General features: G+C 42.8%; 1 protein-coding gene across 1 annotated transcript; it reads left to right on the forward strand.

Annotated features, from left to right (window-relative positions):
• Nucleotides 1-363: 363 nt before the first annotated feature.
• On the forward strand, nt 364-13,557 carry LOC147905663 (protein STRUBBELIG-RECEPTOR FAMILY 8-like). The gene is made up of 16 exons (XM_087373953.1): nt 364-642; nt 863-995; nt 1,111-1,182; nt 1,409-1,474; nt 1,695-1,766; nt 1,844-1,915; nt 2,145-2,216; nt 2,316-2,381; nt 2,487-2,552; nt 2,659-2,978; nt 11,026-11,291; nt 11,404-11,678; nt 11,807-11,942; nt 12,053-12,192; nt 12,306-12,462; nt 12,579-13,557. Exons 1-16 carry the CDS (start codon nt 543-545, stop codon nt 12,720-12,722), a joined length of 2,157 nt encoding a protein of 718 aa, XP_087230079.1. The 5' UTR covers nt 364-542; the 3' UTR covers nt 12,723-13,557.
• The last annotated feature ends 2,561 nt before the right edge of the window (nt 13,558-16,118 follow it).

The raw sequence follows: 16,118 nt of genomic DNA on the forward strand, positions 1-16,118 counted from the left end.
CTTGCACGCAGTTGAGTTGCCTTCTGCAATCCCCCACTAAAAGACCCATCAATCACTGTTTGCATCACTTGCAACACATTTGCTCCCATATATACACTCCCTAGGGTACCACCTTTTTGTACATTGTCAGCATTCTCAGCTCGCAAAGCTGCGTGCTTTGCATTTCGATCAAGTTACATGCTCAAACAACACTTGCTTCAGCCCTCAAACGGTTAAATCCAAGTGGCAGTGCCTGGCAAACGGTTAACTGAGAGAATTGTATAGGGAGCACAGCATTTACTTGTTAGCTGGGCAAAATCTCAACATCTCTTCCAGAGGAGAACCTCAGCAATGATGCAAGGAAACTCTGCTCCAGTTGCTGCAGGCTCTTGAGCCACCACTTCACTCATCGCCTGCACTAACGAACTAATAAGCCCACAGCCTCTTCACTTCACTCATCCCGTGCACTAACGAACTAATAAGCCCACACCCTCTTCACCTCCTCAGCCCACAAAGCTTTTTGCCCCTTCTCTCTTCTCAAAGCTTGCGCTGCCCACTTCCCCATGGAGTCGAGCAGCAGCCCCCTGCTGCTGCTCGCCCTGCTCTTGCTCTTCCTTGCCCTCTACCCCCTCCCTGCCCTCGGAGTCACCAACCCCAGCGATGGTACGTCTTCCCCCTCGCCTCTCTTCCCAAACTGCTTCTTTGATTCAGTTTTGGAGCTCCATTTCCTTCCTATTTCCTCAAACTTCAATGCTCTCACGTACAGCTTTGAGCTGTTGTCAATTGGTTTTTTCCTGAGTCATTCATGTAACAAGGTACTGCTGGAAGGAGATGGTTTCCCTTTGCTTTGCAGCTAAATTTCACTGGCGTTCATTTTCCACAGCCTCCGCCCTCCAAAATTTGTTCACCAGTCTCAATTCGCCGGGTCAGTTGACGTCCTGGACCGCTAACAATGGAGATCCCTGCGGCCAATCGTGGAAGGGCGTTCAATGTAGCGGTTCTGCTGTTACGCAACTGTAAGCCTGGAAATGTCGTCCTTGTTCTTGTGGATTGGACGAACGCTGGCTTTGCTTGCGTTGACTCTACAAATGCAGTCCGAACTCACTGATCAGATCAAAGTTCTCTGTGCAGTAATCTTGCGGCTCTCGGTCTCTCCGGTCAGCTTGGTTACACGATGTCGCAACTCACATCTCTGACTGTTCTGTACGTTAATTCTCCCTTGCGAAAGCTATCTCTTTTGCAACTTCCGAACAAATTGAGATGTTAAGCTACAATGAATCTTGTGAACGGGCCTAACCAGAGTTCCAACTTTTCGAAGAATGGGAGCAGCTGCTAACGTTGACAACGTGGTGCGTGCTTTCCCATAGCAAATAGTCCACGCGGTTCTTTTAAGATCGCGATCCCTCTGTCTGTTGCTGTCTGGATGCAGGGACTTAAGCGACAACCAAATTTCTGGCAATATACCTTATTCTCTTCCGCCTAACCTCCATACATTGTAAGTCCTGGTTGCATATCAACATCCTTTTTCGATTCATTTATCAAAATATCTACCTTTGCCCCTTTGGAGGTTTGAGCGTGTGAGTCTTTGGCAACAACCCCCTGCCTTCATTTCTTTTTATCAATGAATTCGATGCTTTCGGAGCGTTTTTTACGGAGTGATTGATAGTGCCCAGTGAAGGAACGATCAACCTGACAAATCTTGTTTGCGGGAATAGAAATCTAGGGAATAACAACCTTGGGAGCAATCTGGCGTATTCGATCTCCACAATGATCAACTTGACATACCTGTAAGTGACATCTTTGCTACGCTTTGCACGCAGCGTTACTCTAGAATATCATGAGCTGAACATGTGCACTTGTGCAGAAACGTCAGTCATAACCATCTGAGCGGAGCCCTCGTTGATGTGTTCTCCAAACTTACGAACCTTTCTGTCATGTAAGCTCTATGCGGCATTGTGGTGTCGTCGATTGTTTAGTGATTACTTTTATTCAGAAAAACTGGACGAAAGGAAATGATAAGAAGAGATTAAGGACGGTCTCCGTAGCTAACTCCGATCTAGAGAATCTGCGTAGGGAATAGCTGAGGAGTGAGATGAATTTTCTCAGTTTGTTGAATTTTTTTAAATTCGACGGTCTTATCTTAGCTGTTTCCTGAAATGATGCAGCGATCTTTCCTTCAACACCATGACAGGGTCGCTGCCTCAATCATTCTCGAATTTGTATAACCTTGTATCCTTGTACGTCTTCTCTTCCAAGTACATAGTTTTACCTTCTTTTAGAGCTCGCAGGAGAATTTTCTTCGGACTGCATCCATACTAGAACTTTCGCTTGTGCAGATTTGTGCAGAACAACCAGTTCTCAGGAACTCTCAACGTTTTGGCCAATCTTCAGTTTCAGGATTTGTGAGTTGTTCCTCCTCCGTTTAAGAGCAGTCCAAATTACTCGTGCAGATGTGTTTGAATGATTGAACTCGGGAAATGTCGTGACTTTTTAGTGCCATTTTTCAGGGAAGTTGAGAATAATCAGTTTTCTGGTTGGGTGCCTGCTTCTTTCAGCTCCATTCCGAATTTCAAGTGAGACTGGTTATAATCTCAATTATGCATCGTGCACGCCTAGTACTTCGTCAAAACAACTTATGTTCCAATGCTTAACTTGGTTGTTTTTTCTATCATGCCACAGGGATGGTGGAAACTCTTTCAGCTCTTCTCCTGCTCCTCCTCCACCTCCTTTCACGCCACCTCCACCGGTTCCCAAGTCATCAGGAAGTTCAGGAAAGAAATCCAATTCCGGGAGGTCATCCAAAAACTCACAGGGCAGCAGCTCGGTCCTCAATAGTGGAGCCATTGCTGGAATAGTAATTGCAAGTATCTTGGGGGTCGTTGTTGCTGGTCTCATTGCCATGTATTTTCTTTGGAAGCCTCGTGAAGATGTCAATGACGAAGAAAAACAACAATTCACTGCGGCTGCGTTGGGACCAGTTACCCTTTCTGCTACCAAAAGTGAGTTCTCTCCCAGAAGTTGTGATGCAATGCAATGCAAAATTATGTGTTCATCTGAGAACAAGTTTTTCCCAGGTTTTTTGTGTATACATGCTCAGTAGGAAAAGATTGATGGAATTTAGACGTCTGCATACCAGACGTGGTTTACAAGACCCAAGTCCAGAACTAATAGCCACCTAGTTGAGGAATTATTGAGGGAAGTTCTGGTTCTTCTGAACTGGAATGAGGCTGCAATGTGGCATGCATATTTGACAGATGTATGTTGAAGATGGGTTTGGAAGAATTTACTTGACAATACAAATTCACTTTGCTCTACTCTTGTCATAGGATGCCCTTCTTGAAAGGATCCAGGTCATGCTCTTTGTATCCTGTAGTTTGTTGTTCACCTTGTCTTTTCCTGAACTAAATGGCATTTTGCGTGCCCCTCTACTCCATCTCAGACCCAACATCAGGCATCAATTTTCCAAAAGTTCCTCTAGGTGGGCTTCTACTCTATTTTAGATTCCATTCTACAAGAATCAAAAATTTAAAACGCTTATAGGTGGGCTTTTCATTGTCCTTTTCTTTATCTTACATACCATAAATTTCAACGCTACTCTTCTGTTTCACATCTCAGGTGTGCGACTTGGTTGCATAGCTTGTCTTATGACAAATTTGAATGCTAAGCTTTAGTTTCACATCTTAATGATGGGACCCCTTCGATGGACCTTCTTATCCTTCAACTACAATCATCAAAATTTAAAATTCCTCTAGGTGGGCTTTCGAGTTAAGTGTCATATAAGTTATTCTTGGGTTGCATATCTTGCATACCATGCCTTTCCACAAATTTCAATTCTACTCTTATGTTTCACATCTCAGGTGTGCGACTTGGTTGCACATTTTGCTTAGCTTGTCTTATGACAGTTCAATTCCAACCTTTTGTTTCACATCTCAATTATGTAACCCCTTCGTTGGACCTTCTTGTCCTTAGAATGTCTTAGCTTGGATTTATGTGCTGTTTATAATGGATGAGCTCATGCCCTATTTTGCATTGTCCATTGGCACTTTTCTGCAGGTTTTGTTTACGCTACATGGCCTCCTTAGCATTGACACCACGTCTATTTTGTAGTTCTAATATATTATAGTGTTGTACGTTTTTTCCATCCTAACTATGGTGGCTCATTTGTTTTTAGATGCCTACTTTCATTTTTATTTCCCAATCTTGTACTTTCTTTCCATACTAAGTTTAGTAATGAGAACATAAGCGTAGCTTTGCTAACTAAGTTATTTTATTCTGGTTTTCCTCATTCATATTTTTGTTTGAAGTCACTTACAAACTTCCATCTATCCTTTGTTTTGTCACTTGTTTTATAACAATTTTAATTTGTGAGGTTTTATATATTAGAGTTTTATGAGAATGTGAGCCGGTGTCATGATATTGAAACTTCACTATGTGGTGTGTTTTTATAGTATGAGTTGGGGCATGCTCTTGGATACATCTAGATATATGTTTCCACCGTATTAGCGAACATGCAAATTTCACCTTGTGAAGTTTTCATCCATGTTGCGGCTTGTTGATCTTGTTTCTCATAAGTGGTGCATTGCACTATCAGGCACATATCTTTTTTAGCTTAGATTTGTTGTTTGGTAGAGGCTAAATCGTGTAGTCTTCACACGTAGTTGTAGTTTGAATAAAGAGAATGTGGACTACTTTTTGATTAGCCTTCTCCTTGTGAAGTTTTTGTCCATGTTGCGGCTTGTTGATATTGCGATAAATTCTTCCTTCAACAGGGCCAAACTGGTGGTTGTAGACCATAATATATACATAGGCTCTCACACATACATATCCACCCACACATACTCATCCTTTTATACAAAAGTCTTTGTACTAAGTCCATTTTCCCTGATGTGTGGGTATGCTTGGCAATGGAGGACCATACGTTCCTCATTTTAAATGCTGTTTGTACCATGATATGTCCTCGAGACAATCGTGCATTTCATACCTGTCCATTTGACTGATTTTTTTTTTGTAGAAGTCTATCTTCAGCCCTGGGTCTTGCCATAGTTTCTGTAGCATTTTCTGCATGACCAGATTTCTGTTTTCTTCTCCATGCTCTTAGGGATATAGGCAGCCGGTATTTCCCACTGTTCCATCCATTTATCCCCTTCTCTATGCCACCCTATGGTTCTTGTGGCCTCCATTGCCTTGCGTGGGATCCTGCTTGCTTGTATCCTTCTTTTCGAGCTTGTTGAGGTGGGCCATGTATTGGCATCAGGACAGCATGTACTGGCATCCTTTGCTGTCTTGCATGACCGGATGTGCAGAATAATGATTCTCTTGCATGATAAGGCAATACATGAGTGTGCATTTGCATCTCTAGAATCCCATCTAATCTGATCCTGAGTTAGGAATAGTAGTGACAGGAGTACTAGAGGAAGAAGAGTCAAGAAGATTCCCCCTTGGAGGAGTGCCAGCAGTAGGGGCAGCCACTTGAGCATTGGCTGGCCTCAAATCAACACCTGAAACAATATTCCAGACAACTAGAATATGCTTCATAAGGTAGGACCACATAGGAGTTGGTGCCATCCAACTTATCATCTTCACGGAGAATGCCAAACAAATCATTGTTGTTGCCAACCATTGTAAAAAGCACAAGTAAAAGTGCACTGACCAAGTGATTCAAAAATAGCCTCAAGGCTTTCAACTGCAAATAGAAGCTAAGGCAAAAGCCCCACAATCTCAAAGGGCAAAATGGTCAAAAAGAGGGCAAATGTTGAAAAGCCCCAATTTAAGCTGCAACTTTGCAAATGTGACCAAATGTCCTGCAATGTCTTGTCAATTTCACTGAAAACTGCCAATTTCAGATCAAAGCAGGCAAATGTCACTGCTATTTGAGCAAATGTGACCAAAATAACCTGCAAATCTGAGAATATCCTGCAATCTGCCTACAATAAACCCAAAAGCCCCAAATTTCTGCAAGAAATTGCAACCAAAAGGGGCAAATTGATTGAAAGCCCCAAACTTGGCAATGCCCCTGCAAATGCCCCAAAAATGTATGCAAAATTGCAATGCAAGACCAAAAGCGCCAAATTTCTCCTACTTGAAACCACAGCCAAACAATGGCTTCAAGATGAACTTGTGTAGCTAGAACAAATCCCGAAATGCACGAGTCTCGAAATACCTGCAATAGAAAGAACCTGTATGGACAACTTGCAGCTAAACCGTACTGTCGTACAGCGCTGTACAGCTAAACCGTACTGTTGTACAGCGCTCGGGGAGATGTACAGACGGACCACAGGGGATTGAACGGCTGACGGCGCAGGTACGGCAGGTGTACGGCGTGATGTGTACGGCGTGATGGCACAAGCTGGAGTCCTCCCCCTCAAGAGGTAACATTCTTGCTTTTGCAAGTATGATGGATATGGAGTTTTAACCCGCCCCAACTCACCGATGACAAAGTATTTGTGGATGGTCTAATGCCGTCCCCTCAAGAGGTAACATTCTTACTTTTGCAGTATGATGGATATGGAGTTTTAAACCGCCTTAACTCCCTGATGAAAAGTATTTGTGGATGGTCTCTAAATCTACTGTTTGTATGAGCATGGAGTACAGACGCCTTCTCGTGTCCCAGCCACGCAGTAGAGCCTTCTTTCATTTTTTTTGGGGGGGGGGGAGAGGGAGGCGTCGCTGGCCTATGAGACAAGGTACAAAATGAGAGTAACTCATACAAGCCTCTTTGGGCTGAGGCTAGTGGCCGTTTGCTGAGTACTATGCTAAACGAAGCTCAAAACTGAAAGCTCAAAGCTGCTTTGAGTACTATGCTAAACTAAGCTCAAATCTCAAAACTCAAAGCCAATACTCAATCTCAGAATCAAAACACATAACTAGGTGCCATGTATTTGTGTCTGTTGGATGTTCTCGTTGTGGCGGGGGGCATGGTTTTCGTGATCTTTGTATCCAATGAGCCACATCGAGAGTGACGTATTTGCTCGGGCGATCCCTGTGAGTGGAGCTATGATGGGCTGAAACTGCATCGTCATGTGTGACGCATAGATCTCTCCTCGTCTTCATCTAATCCCACCGACGCATGCAACCCTCATATCATCTATATCCTCATCCTACTTTGCCATGTCCAGAGGCAGTCTCGAATGCATAGAAATATGACGTGTCGCTGAGCACGATCCATGCTCATCTCCCGAGGTACTGTCTACTCGTGCTGTGTAATCTGGCGCAGTAGGGTCTCTCTATGTCGGCGCATCTCCTTTTGATAGAGGCCAATGGAAACCTGGTCGTGGAAGTGAATCAGCCGAGAAAGTGGCCAACGAGTGTTTCCCTCCTAAAAGAGACAATGGTACAGTCTTCGGATCTCATAATCAACAAGGCTAGTATACATGAAACGCTTCTCTGTCTCCAGCTCTTCCATTGTGCATAATCTGTAGATCCGCTGCTCTCTAGGCGTACCGTACCTGAATTAATGGGATGAGTCTCGCATTTGAACGACGCCAATCCTTAGGGCATGTGAGACTCGCCTCTCCTCGAGATATTGGGGTGTGATAATCATTCCATCCTCCGATACTCTCAAGAATTGGTCGCATCTTGGTGGTCCCCTCCCCAAGTCCGTGACGCATGAAGCTTGAGTACCGTATAATATGGTTGATCTCATCCTCTGGGACCAAGGGATCAAGGACATTCAAGCAGTGCTGAAAGGGAGGATACGGTCCATCTGAATACCATGGTTGCCAAACCATCTTGATTTGTGTGCATTCGACGCCATTTGGACCTCACTCTCAGCTAGTCATATTTCAGTAGTCTCCCTCTAGGTAAGACCTAGACCCTATGAAGAGTAATGACCGTCTAGAAGATGGCATTAATATGGAGTGGTGTCATGGCAAACTCTACGTGCACGATTTGGTGGGAGGCTGAGGCCCTTCTTCCGAATTATCTTCAATTCCATAATCACCTGTAGCTTCTTGAAACGTCAGTCGTCGTTGATAGGTACACCCTCATAAAGGTGTTGCGTACATGGTTGTTAGTCTCACTAGTGTGTCAAACAACCAGCCCTTCGTGGGGATCTTGGTAATGCCTAAAAGCATTGTCGCTCTAGATGAGCTAGAAGCTCCCTAAGTCGTGCCCTTGTTGCATGGGTCATTGTGAAGCCTGGCCCCAGGAAGACTACTCGATAAGTATATCATTGTACAATCTCCATTGGCTCTCCTCTGTAAGTGAAGCTGTGTCGGTTAAGTCTGCCTTTGAGGTGTTGAAAATCATAACCTTGGTTTTGCTGAGGTTGACTGTCAGGTCTATCTCTCTACTAAACACCTCTAGGGCCTCTAGGTGTTTTTGTACGCCTATGGCTGAAGAGGATAGAAGGACTAATAACAGTATCATCAAATTAGATAGCAACGATCCCTCACCTCGTAGGCGGTCAATGAAAGTCATGATCTCATCAATATAGAGCCCAAGTAATATTAGAGAGACGGGGGTTGGGGAGAGAGGGAAGGAGATTATACGGGACATAAATGAGATCTTACATCGAAGTTTGCAAGTTGCAACTCTATAATTTTCTATCTACAGCCTGCGACCTTGAGAGAGAGAGAGAGAGAGAGAGAGAGAGAGAGAGCAAAAAGAAAGGGAGGAGGTGGGGAGAGAGAGAGATAATATGGCTCTTGCTAATGTCAACTGGAGAACCAATAAGATATATTGGACAAGTGTCGTATTCAATTGTACTATGGCTTGGCGAGAGAGAGAGAGAGAGAGAGAGAGAGAGAGAGAGAGAGTGTCGTATTCAATTGTACTATGGCTTGGCGAGAGAGAGAGAGAGAGAGAGAGAGAGAGAGAGAGAGAGAGAGAGAGAGCATGTTATGCTCATTTACCTTTTTTGCCATGATTGAGGTCATGCCAGACCATTACATAAGGATGTCTTCTATGGGATATCTCTTTCATGGTGCAATGTGCTCACTGCCAACTTTTATGTTTTGGTTCTTGTTGATAACCCCATTTTCTTTCCAAATACGTGCTTCCACCATAGGTCCATAATACTAAGAAAAGCCGCTCAAGTCGAGGCTTTGAGTATGTTTGCTCATTGCCAACTTCTCTCATTTTTTCATTCTCGTTCATAAGCCGATCTTTCCACATACATGCTTCCACCATGGGTCCATACTACTATGAGAAGGCGCTCAAATCGAGGCTTTGAGTATGTGCGAGTGTCTGGTTATGTATGTGTGAGAGCATATGTTTATACTATGGTGTATATCCATCATTGGGCATTGATGACATTGATGGGGATGTCATAGTAGTTAGTCCTTGCAATGTGTGGTGGAGTATATGGAAAACCACCTCTTGGTGATTGTCATGAGATTGAAACTTCATTATTTGTTTTGTTTTTAGATTGTGTGCTTGCTCATTGCCAACTTTTCTCTTTTTTTGTCCTCATTCATAATCCCATCTTATTTCCACGCTCATGCTTCCACCACAGCTCCACACTACTTAAGAGAAGGCACTCAGGTCGAGGCATTGAGTATGTGGCATAGTCACATGCAAACCCGTTATGCCCCGTTAAAACCTCGAAATGACGAAACAGGTGAACGTTTCAAAATAGGACGAAACGCTTTCAACAAAACCTCTGTTTCATCCAAATCAAAGTACACATTTTTTGTCCCATTTTTTCTACAATCCATATACTTTTCAGTTTTGACTCCATAAATATTAAATGGTCTAAAGTTGAAACTTGAGAAAGGAGAGTGAAAGCTTGAATTTAAATAAATAAGAATGTGTTTGTGTTTTGAATTTCCTTTTTAGGTGCCTTGACTTGTATTTCTCGTTGTTCACTTTAAACTTGAGTATACCGTATCTTATTTGCCCCTATCCTTGTATATATTCAGTATCATTTTGAATGCTATTCGAAATTTAAGAAAGGAGATTGAAAGCTTGAAGTTAAATGAATTTGAAGAATGTGTCTTGACTGTATTTTCCTTTTCAGGTGTCTTGACTGTATTTTCCTTTCTTCACTCTAAACTTGAATGTAACATATCTTATTTGTCCTTATCCCTGTATATATTAAGTATCAATTCGCAACCTATCTGTTTCGTCTAAGAAGAAACGAAACAAAATGACCTGTTTTCATTTCCCTTAACTATGGTGTAAGAAAATATGTTTTGCACTATGGTCTACATCCATTATTGGGTGTTGATGACATCAATGGGGATGTCATAGTACTTGTGTTCTCTTTTTTCCGAGCGCCCCTCAGGCAATCCTTTTATGACTGTTCCCTTCTTGGAGGCAACTTCTGTTAATATAATTGTCGGGATTTCACCAATTTTAAAAAATGTGTGTGTATGTGTGTGGTCTTTTCTTTATTTGCTTTTTCAAGTGTTCTCTGCAGCAATCTTTTTTTGACTGCTTGCACTCACTACATCGATAAAAAAGTGTGTGTGTGTGTGTGTAACTCTTGGATCTATGGGCTCTAGGGATTTGTCATTTCTTCCATTGCTCCGTGCATCTCTCCCTTCAGGATGCACATTACATGGGAGATGTTCCTGCGGCCCAGTTAGAGGTGTTCTTTCATTGTTTCTAGTTTTGTTGTACTGGCTGCTCCTCACTGGAGCAGCTATCATGTGTTTTCTTTTCAGTAGTAGCTGTCCCACTTTGGAACATGTATGAATGTACATTCTTCTTCATAAAAGGTTCTTTTACACAAAAAAATGTGTGTGTGTGTGTGTAAATCCTGCATTCCACTAGCTCATGTACCTAGGAGCCAACCTGTTTAGCTGGTTGTATAGAGACTTGTATTTTATAGATTCGGAGATTGAATGATATTTTACTTATTTTGCAAGTTATCTTTTCTTGGAGTCCTGTTCAACCGAGAGAGGGAGAGAGAGAGAGATTTTGTGTTCCTAGAATAGGACAAGCTTAGATTAGAGACTAATTGCTTTTAGTCTAGAGGCAATTCCTTTTTGTCCTTTGTTATATCTTGCCATTCAATAGAATGTCTGCGTTGGGGGTGTTCTATTTTTAAAGGCCTAGAGGGTGCACAGAATTGAACTTTTCTCTATTTTTGGCAATGAACAGCTGCTAAGGAGAAGCCTGAGTCCAGGTCGACGCTATCCTCATCAGAGGTGACTTTAAAGCGTCCACCTTTAGAGAGATATGAAGCGCCAGCTGTGGAGAAGCCTTCTGGGAGAAAACCCTCAAGCAAGAGAACAAAGAGCGCCATCTCAGCCTCAACTTACTCTGTTGCTGACTTGCAACTCGCAACCAACTCTTTCAGTCAAGAGAACCTTATTGGTGAAGGTGCACTCGGTCGTGTGTACAAGGCTGAGCTTCCGAATGGCAAGGTAAGGTTCAGGTGGCTGTGAGCTGCTTGTGTAGACTGGTCCTATATTTCCTGAAGCTAGTATAAGCTGGCTAGTATAAGCTGCTTTCTGAGTCTGATCGATTTTTGTGCAGCTGTTAGCTGTTAAAAAGATCGACTCTTCATTTTCTTCAGTGCAGAAGGATGAGGATTTTATTGAAATTGTATCAAATATATCTCGTCTCCGCTATGCAAATATTGCTGAGCTGGTTGGGTATTGTATTGAGCATGGCCAACGACTGCTGGTTTATGAGTATTTTAGCAAAGGTACATTACATGATACGCTCCATATTGCTGATGAGACTGCAAAGAAAGACCTAACTTGGAATGTTCGTGTGAAGATTGCTTTGGGCACAGCCCGGGCCCTTGAGTAAGCTTCACTGAACTTAGTATCCGACTGCAGTCTATAACTTGTGTTCCTGTGATGGTGACCTTATTTCTGTGATTGTGACCTTATTTGAAGGTATTTTGGGGGTCTGCAACTTTGTTTTTGTGCAGGTACCTTCATGAGGTTTGCCAGCCTTCTGTTGTGCACAAAAACTTGAAGTCTGCCAATATTTTACTCGATGATGAACTCAATCCTCATCTCTCTGACTGTGGAATAGCTGCATTTTCACCGAACTCAGAGCGGCAGGTACATATCAATATTTATTTGATTTCTGTTTGCATCAAACTTGAGTGAAAGCTAGCTTCCTCAAAATAGGCCCATATTCATAGCAGCGTCTTCTGCCTGCGTAATTTTAGGTCTCTACCCAGATGATGGATTCCTTTGGCTACAGTGCCCCAGAATATGCGATGTCTGGAATTTATACTTGGAAGAGTGATGTTTATAGTTTCGGTGTAGTGATGTTGGAGCTCCTGACAGGACGCAAACCTATGGACAGGTAACTGAAATGGTCCCTGCTCTTTATAAGCTGATGAGCACTTCTATGCTCTCAAATACGGAAGTCAGGAAAGCTCCCTTTTCGTAACTAACATGATGGCTGTTTGCTTGTAGTACAAGGCCGAGGGCAGAACAATCCTTGGTGAGATGGGCAACCCCCCAGCTTCATGATATCGATGCTCTAGCAAAGATGGTTGATCCTGCTCTTAAGGGCTTATACCCTGCCAAGTCCCTTTCACGTTTTGCAGATATTATCTCTCTGTGTGTCCAGGTTTGTTTCAGTCCTTTCTCTTCTTTCTGAATAGATTTTCTAGAGGTTTGAAAGACTAGGTACCCAGTCTGGTTATGAATAACCTTGTCCAAATGCTGCTCTGTGCTTTGTATCAGCCCGAGCCGGAGTTCCGACCACCAATGTCAGAAGTGGTTCAGTCTTTAGTGCGACTGATGCAGCGGGCAACTCTCAACAAGAGAAGATCTGGCGAAGAACAGAGGAGCTCTGATACCCATGACCCATCAGAGGGCTCCTTGTAACTCGAAAAAGACCACAACGGCTTCCTTGGACTTTGGAGATGAGTGATGAAAGTATGAAAGATGGGGCTGGGGGGCTTCATGATGTCTCCTCTTCTTATTCGTGTAGAAGCATTTCAGAGCCTTCTTCGAACCAAAAGATCATTGAGAAGTTTTGAAGCATGGTCTCAGACCACGTCATTCTGGACTGTCGGTGTTAGAATGATCGCTGCTTCTACAAGTGAGACAAATAACAAAAGCTGAAAAAGAGGCAGCATATGCACAGTCCAATTTGAGCTGATGCGGGAAGACAATTCCTCATAGTGACCACATGACATGGTTTTGGAAAAACTGGCAAAGGACTTTCTTTCAGCAACTAATACATACATTTTCTGGAGGACATTCCCCTTATGTGTGTTTTGATCTTTAAACTATAATTTCCTCCTATGCTGCTACTACTATTCACAAAGCCCATGTAACTAATTATGCATACATGCCTTACCTCTTCTTTGTCAAAGCATGTATGTAAGGAGGAGGCACGCAGAGAATGAGCCAGTCTTTACATTGTTCTCTTCTTCCAAATGGTAAGAGATGGAAGGAGGTGAACTGTTTCTACCATCCTTCACAAGGAGGAAAAATAAGATTTTGTAATGTTTTATTTTGGCTACCTGGAGTGTGCACTAAATTTTCACGTTGAAGATCTAGTGGCAGTTAATGGATCTACATGATTTTTTTGACATCAAAGCCCTGGGTCCTAAGAAGAACATAATGCCAGGTAAAGATTGCATACTACTCACTCTCGTGTATGCAGTATATGCAAGAAATATCACGTCAACCACCTAATGTAATTATTTTTTTTGCTGTCATGTTAGCTGTGCTTCATTATCCACCCTTGGTGTGTGCTATCATGTGCATGTATGTAAAGTAACAATTTGATGTACATTATTGTCCACTTCAGTAATTACTTGCTACGAAAAGATTGCATACTGCTCACTCTCTTGTGTATGCAGTATATGGAAACAATTTTCATGTCAACCACCTAACGTTTTTGCTGTCATGTTAGCTGTATTTCATCATCCACCCTTGGTGTGTGTTATCATGTGCATGTATGTAAAACAATTTTGTTTTGTTTTGAGAGCCGGCCTAAAACAATAATTTGAATCATGCCTTGTGAACGTACATTGAGGGGGCAGAGAGAGAGAGAGACTATTATTGTCCATTGCATACTCCTCACTCTCTTGTGTATGCAGTATATGGAAACAATTTTCACGTCAACCACCTAATGTTTTTGCTGTCATGTTAGCTGTGTTTCATCATCCACCCTTGGTGTGTGTTATCATGTGCATGTATGTAAAACAATTTTGTTTTGTTTTGAGATGTTTGTGGTGATTGGTTTGGACTGTGAAATTTACGCCTATGTCAAGATTGTGTGTGGTAGGAGTGAAGAGTTGATTGCTGAAGTAGGGCGATCGCTCAGCTTGGTCAAGAAACATGAGTGATTCCATAGAGAGGTGATGCCCGGGAGGCAAAAGCTGCTTTCCTGTTTTTGGGACGTTTATTTTGACGGGCTCGTGGGAAATTATCAAGTTACAATAATTTCCCACGAGCCCGTCAAAATAAACTGCCCGAAAAATCGACAGCCGTTGTCGTGAACAAATAATTACTCTGACGTTCTTCGAGGGACAGACAAACTGACGCTGTTAGATCACATCGAGATCTAATGGCCATCATAACAAATGTTATCGATTTTCGACTCGATCCTATGGCCAGAAAAAGGTGCTGCTCGCGTCCCCTTAGATTCGATTTTCGATCGCGTGGCTCACAAAACTCGCTCCTTGCTCGCCTCCCCTCCTACAATGCTGGGCTGGAATCTCAGTTTTCAAGCTCTCTGGGCTGGCATTTGACTGCTAGGAGGCCCGGCTGAGCCAGCTCTCCAGCTCCATGGGGATGCAAATAAATCCTGCGAACAGAGCTCCCCTAGTAGAGCCACTGGCTCACGCGGTGGCTCACGCGGGGAGGGCCTCTTAGCAACTATTGTCCATGGCACGGAGTTCTTGGTAGCAACCTTAATCGAATTGCAAGTGTAATGGGAGAGCAAAGCAAGCTGATTGTTGTGCTGCAAGTGTGCTGGTATAGGAGGAGATTTTTTTTTAAATAAATTGAGCAGGAAACTCTTTCGTTACCTTAGCTAAACCCCTAAACCTTAAACCCTTAAGAGGGCTTCGTGTTGAGCAAGGCATCATCCCTTTCCAGCTTCTCTCCTCTACTTCTCCGCGTGACATGTGGCACTTCAAGCTTCTCTCCACCCACCACGTGGCATACTCTTCAAGGGTGAAGCCTTAACGTGGTAGCCTGAACTTGGATATAAATAAACAAGAGACACAAGGTGTTGGAAGCACTGCCTACCATCACCAAATGGCTTTAGGCTTGTTGTCTTGTCTCAACCATGGGCTTCTTGATTAATGTTTGAAAAGCAGACAAGAGCTACCTCATCTCATCTTCTCTCAACATAATTGAGATATGGAAGAATTATGTGGTAGACTATGGTTGTTGAGGTGGTCAAGGCTATTGAGGACATTGTATCCAATTGGAGTGATCAAAGTGGTTGAGGAGAAGGAACTTTTAAGAGCCTCTTCATTTTTCTCAAATACCAGTTTTGTTTTGCTTAAATCTCAATTTGGAGCATCCCTCTTGCTGCAATTGTACACCTTGGAGTTGAAATCCATATCATTTCCAATTGGTTTTTTTTGTGAGAAGGAGGTTAAAGGGAAAAAAATGGTTAGAGGGAAAATAAGGGGGAATATTTATAACTTTTTGATTTAAAAATTAGGGAGCCTATAGCTAAGCAGGTCGTAGGACCTCTTTAAGTATCACATTTCTAATGTTCGTCCCATCGGTTGCAAGGCCTTTACAACTCGCTCAAAAAAGTGTACAAGATGTTTTAGCTTCCAACTTCGATGTACCTCATGATGGATCTGTTTTAATGTGGAGTGACAAGAAGAGAGAGAGACCAAGCTTATCCAACTCATAAGTTTGGATTTCATTCCACACCACACACTTAATCAATGTGTGTTCTTATACAAAAGATTAGGATTAGGGTCCTTATCCCCAATTCACTTGTCAACACCCACTCATCCATGTAGTGTGCACTCTCTTGCTTCTACTAGGAAGGGATTTTCAACATCCCCTCTCAATGCCAACATGTGAAACTTACATGTTGAGGATTGCATACAAGATAACATAGCATGCGGTAGCAAAATGCCAATGTACAAGATGCCTATTCCTCTTTCACTTAAAGGATTCCATCAGAGGTGTCATTTGACGAGCTTACAAAGTTGCCCGTCTCATGTGGCTTCTTGCAATCTTTTGCAAGATGATCGATTTCACCACAATGATGACACTTCGTAAAGGGTTTTTCAG

Source organism: Dipteris shenzhenensis, chromosome 1 (assembly GCF_047967505.1).
Source record: "Dipteris shenzhenensis isolate YYH24624 ecotype China chromosome 1, Dip_SZ_1.0, whole genome shotgun sequence".
In the NCBI taxonomy this organism is placed as follows: Eukaryota; Viridiplantae; Streptophyta; class Polypodiopsida; order Gleicheniales; family Dipteridaceae; genus Dipteris; species Dipteris shenzhenensis.

Coding starts and splice junctions, on each gene's coding strand:
- LOC147905663 (XM_087373953.1), top strand. CDS start 543: ATGGAGTCGAGCAGCAGCCCCCTGCTGCTGCTCGCCCTGCTCTTGCTC. Junction 1,767..1,843: donor ATGATCAACTTGACATACCT/GTAAGTGACATC, acceptor GCACTTGTGCAG/AAACGTCAGTCATAACCATC. Junction 2,382..2,486: donor AATCTTCAGTTTCAGGATTT/GTGAGTTGTTCC, acceptor GCCATTTTTCAG/GGAAGTTGAGAATAATCAGT.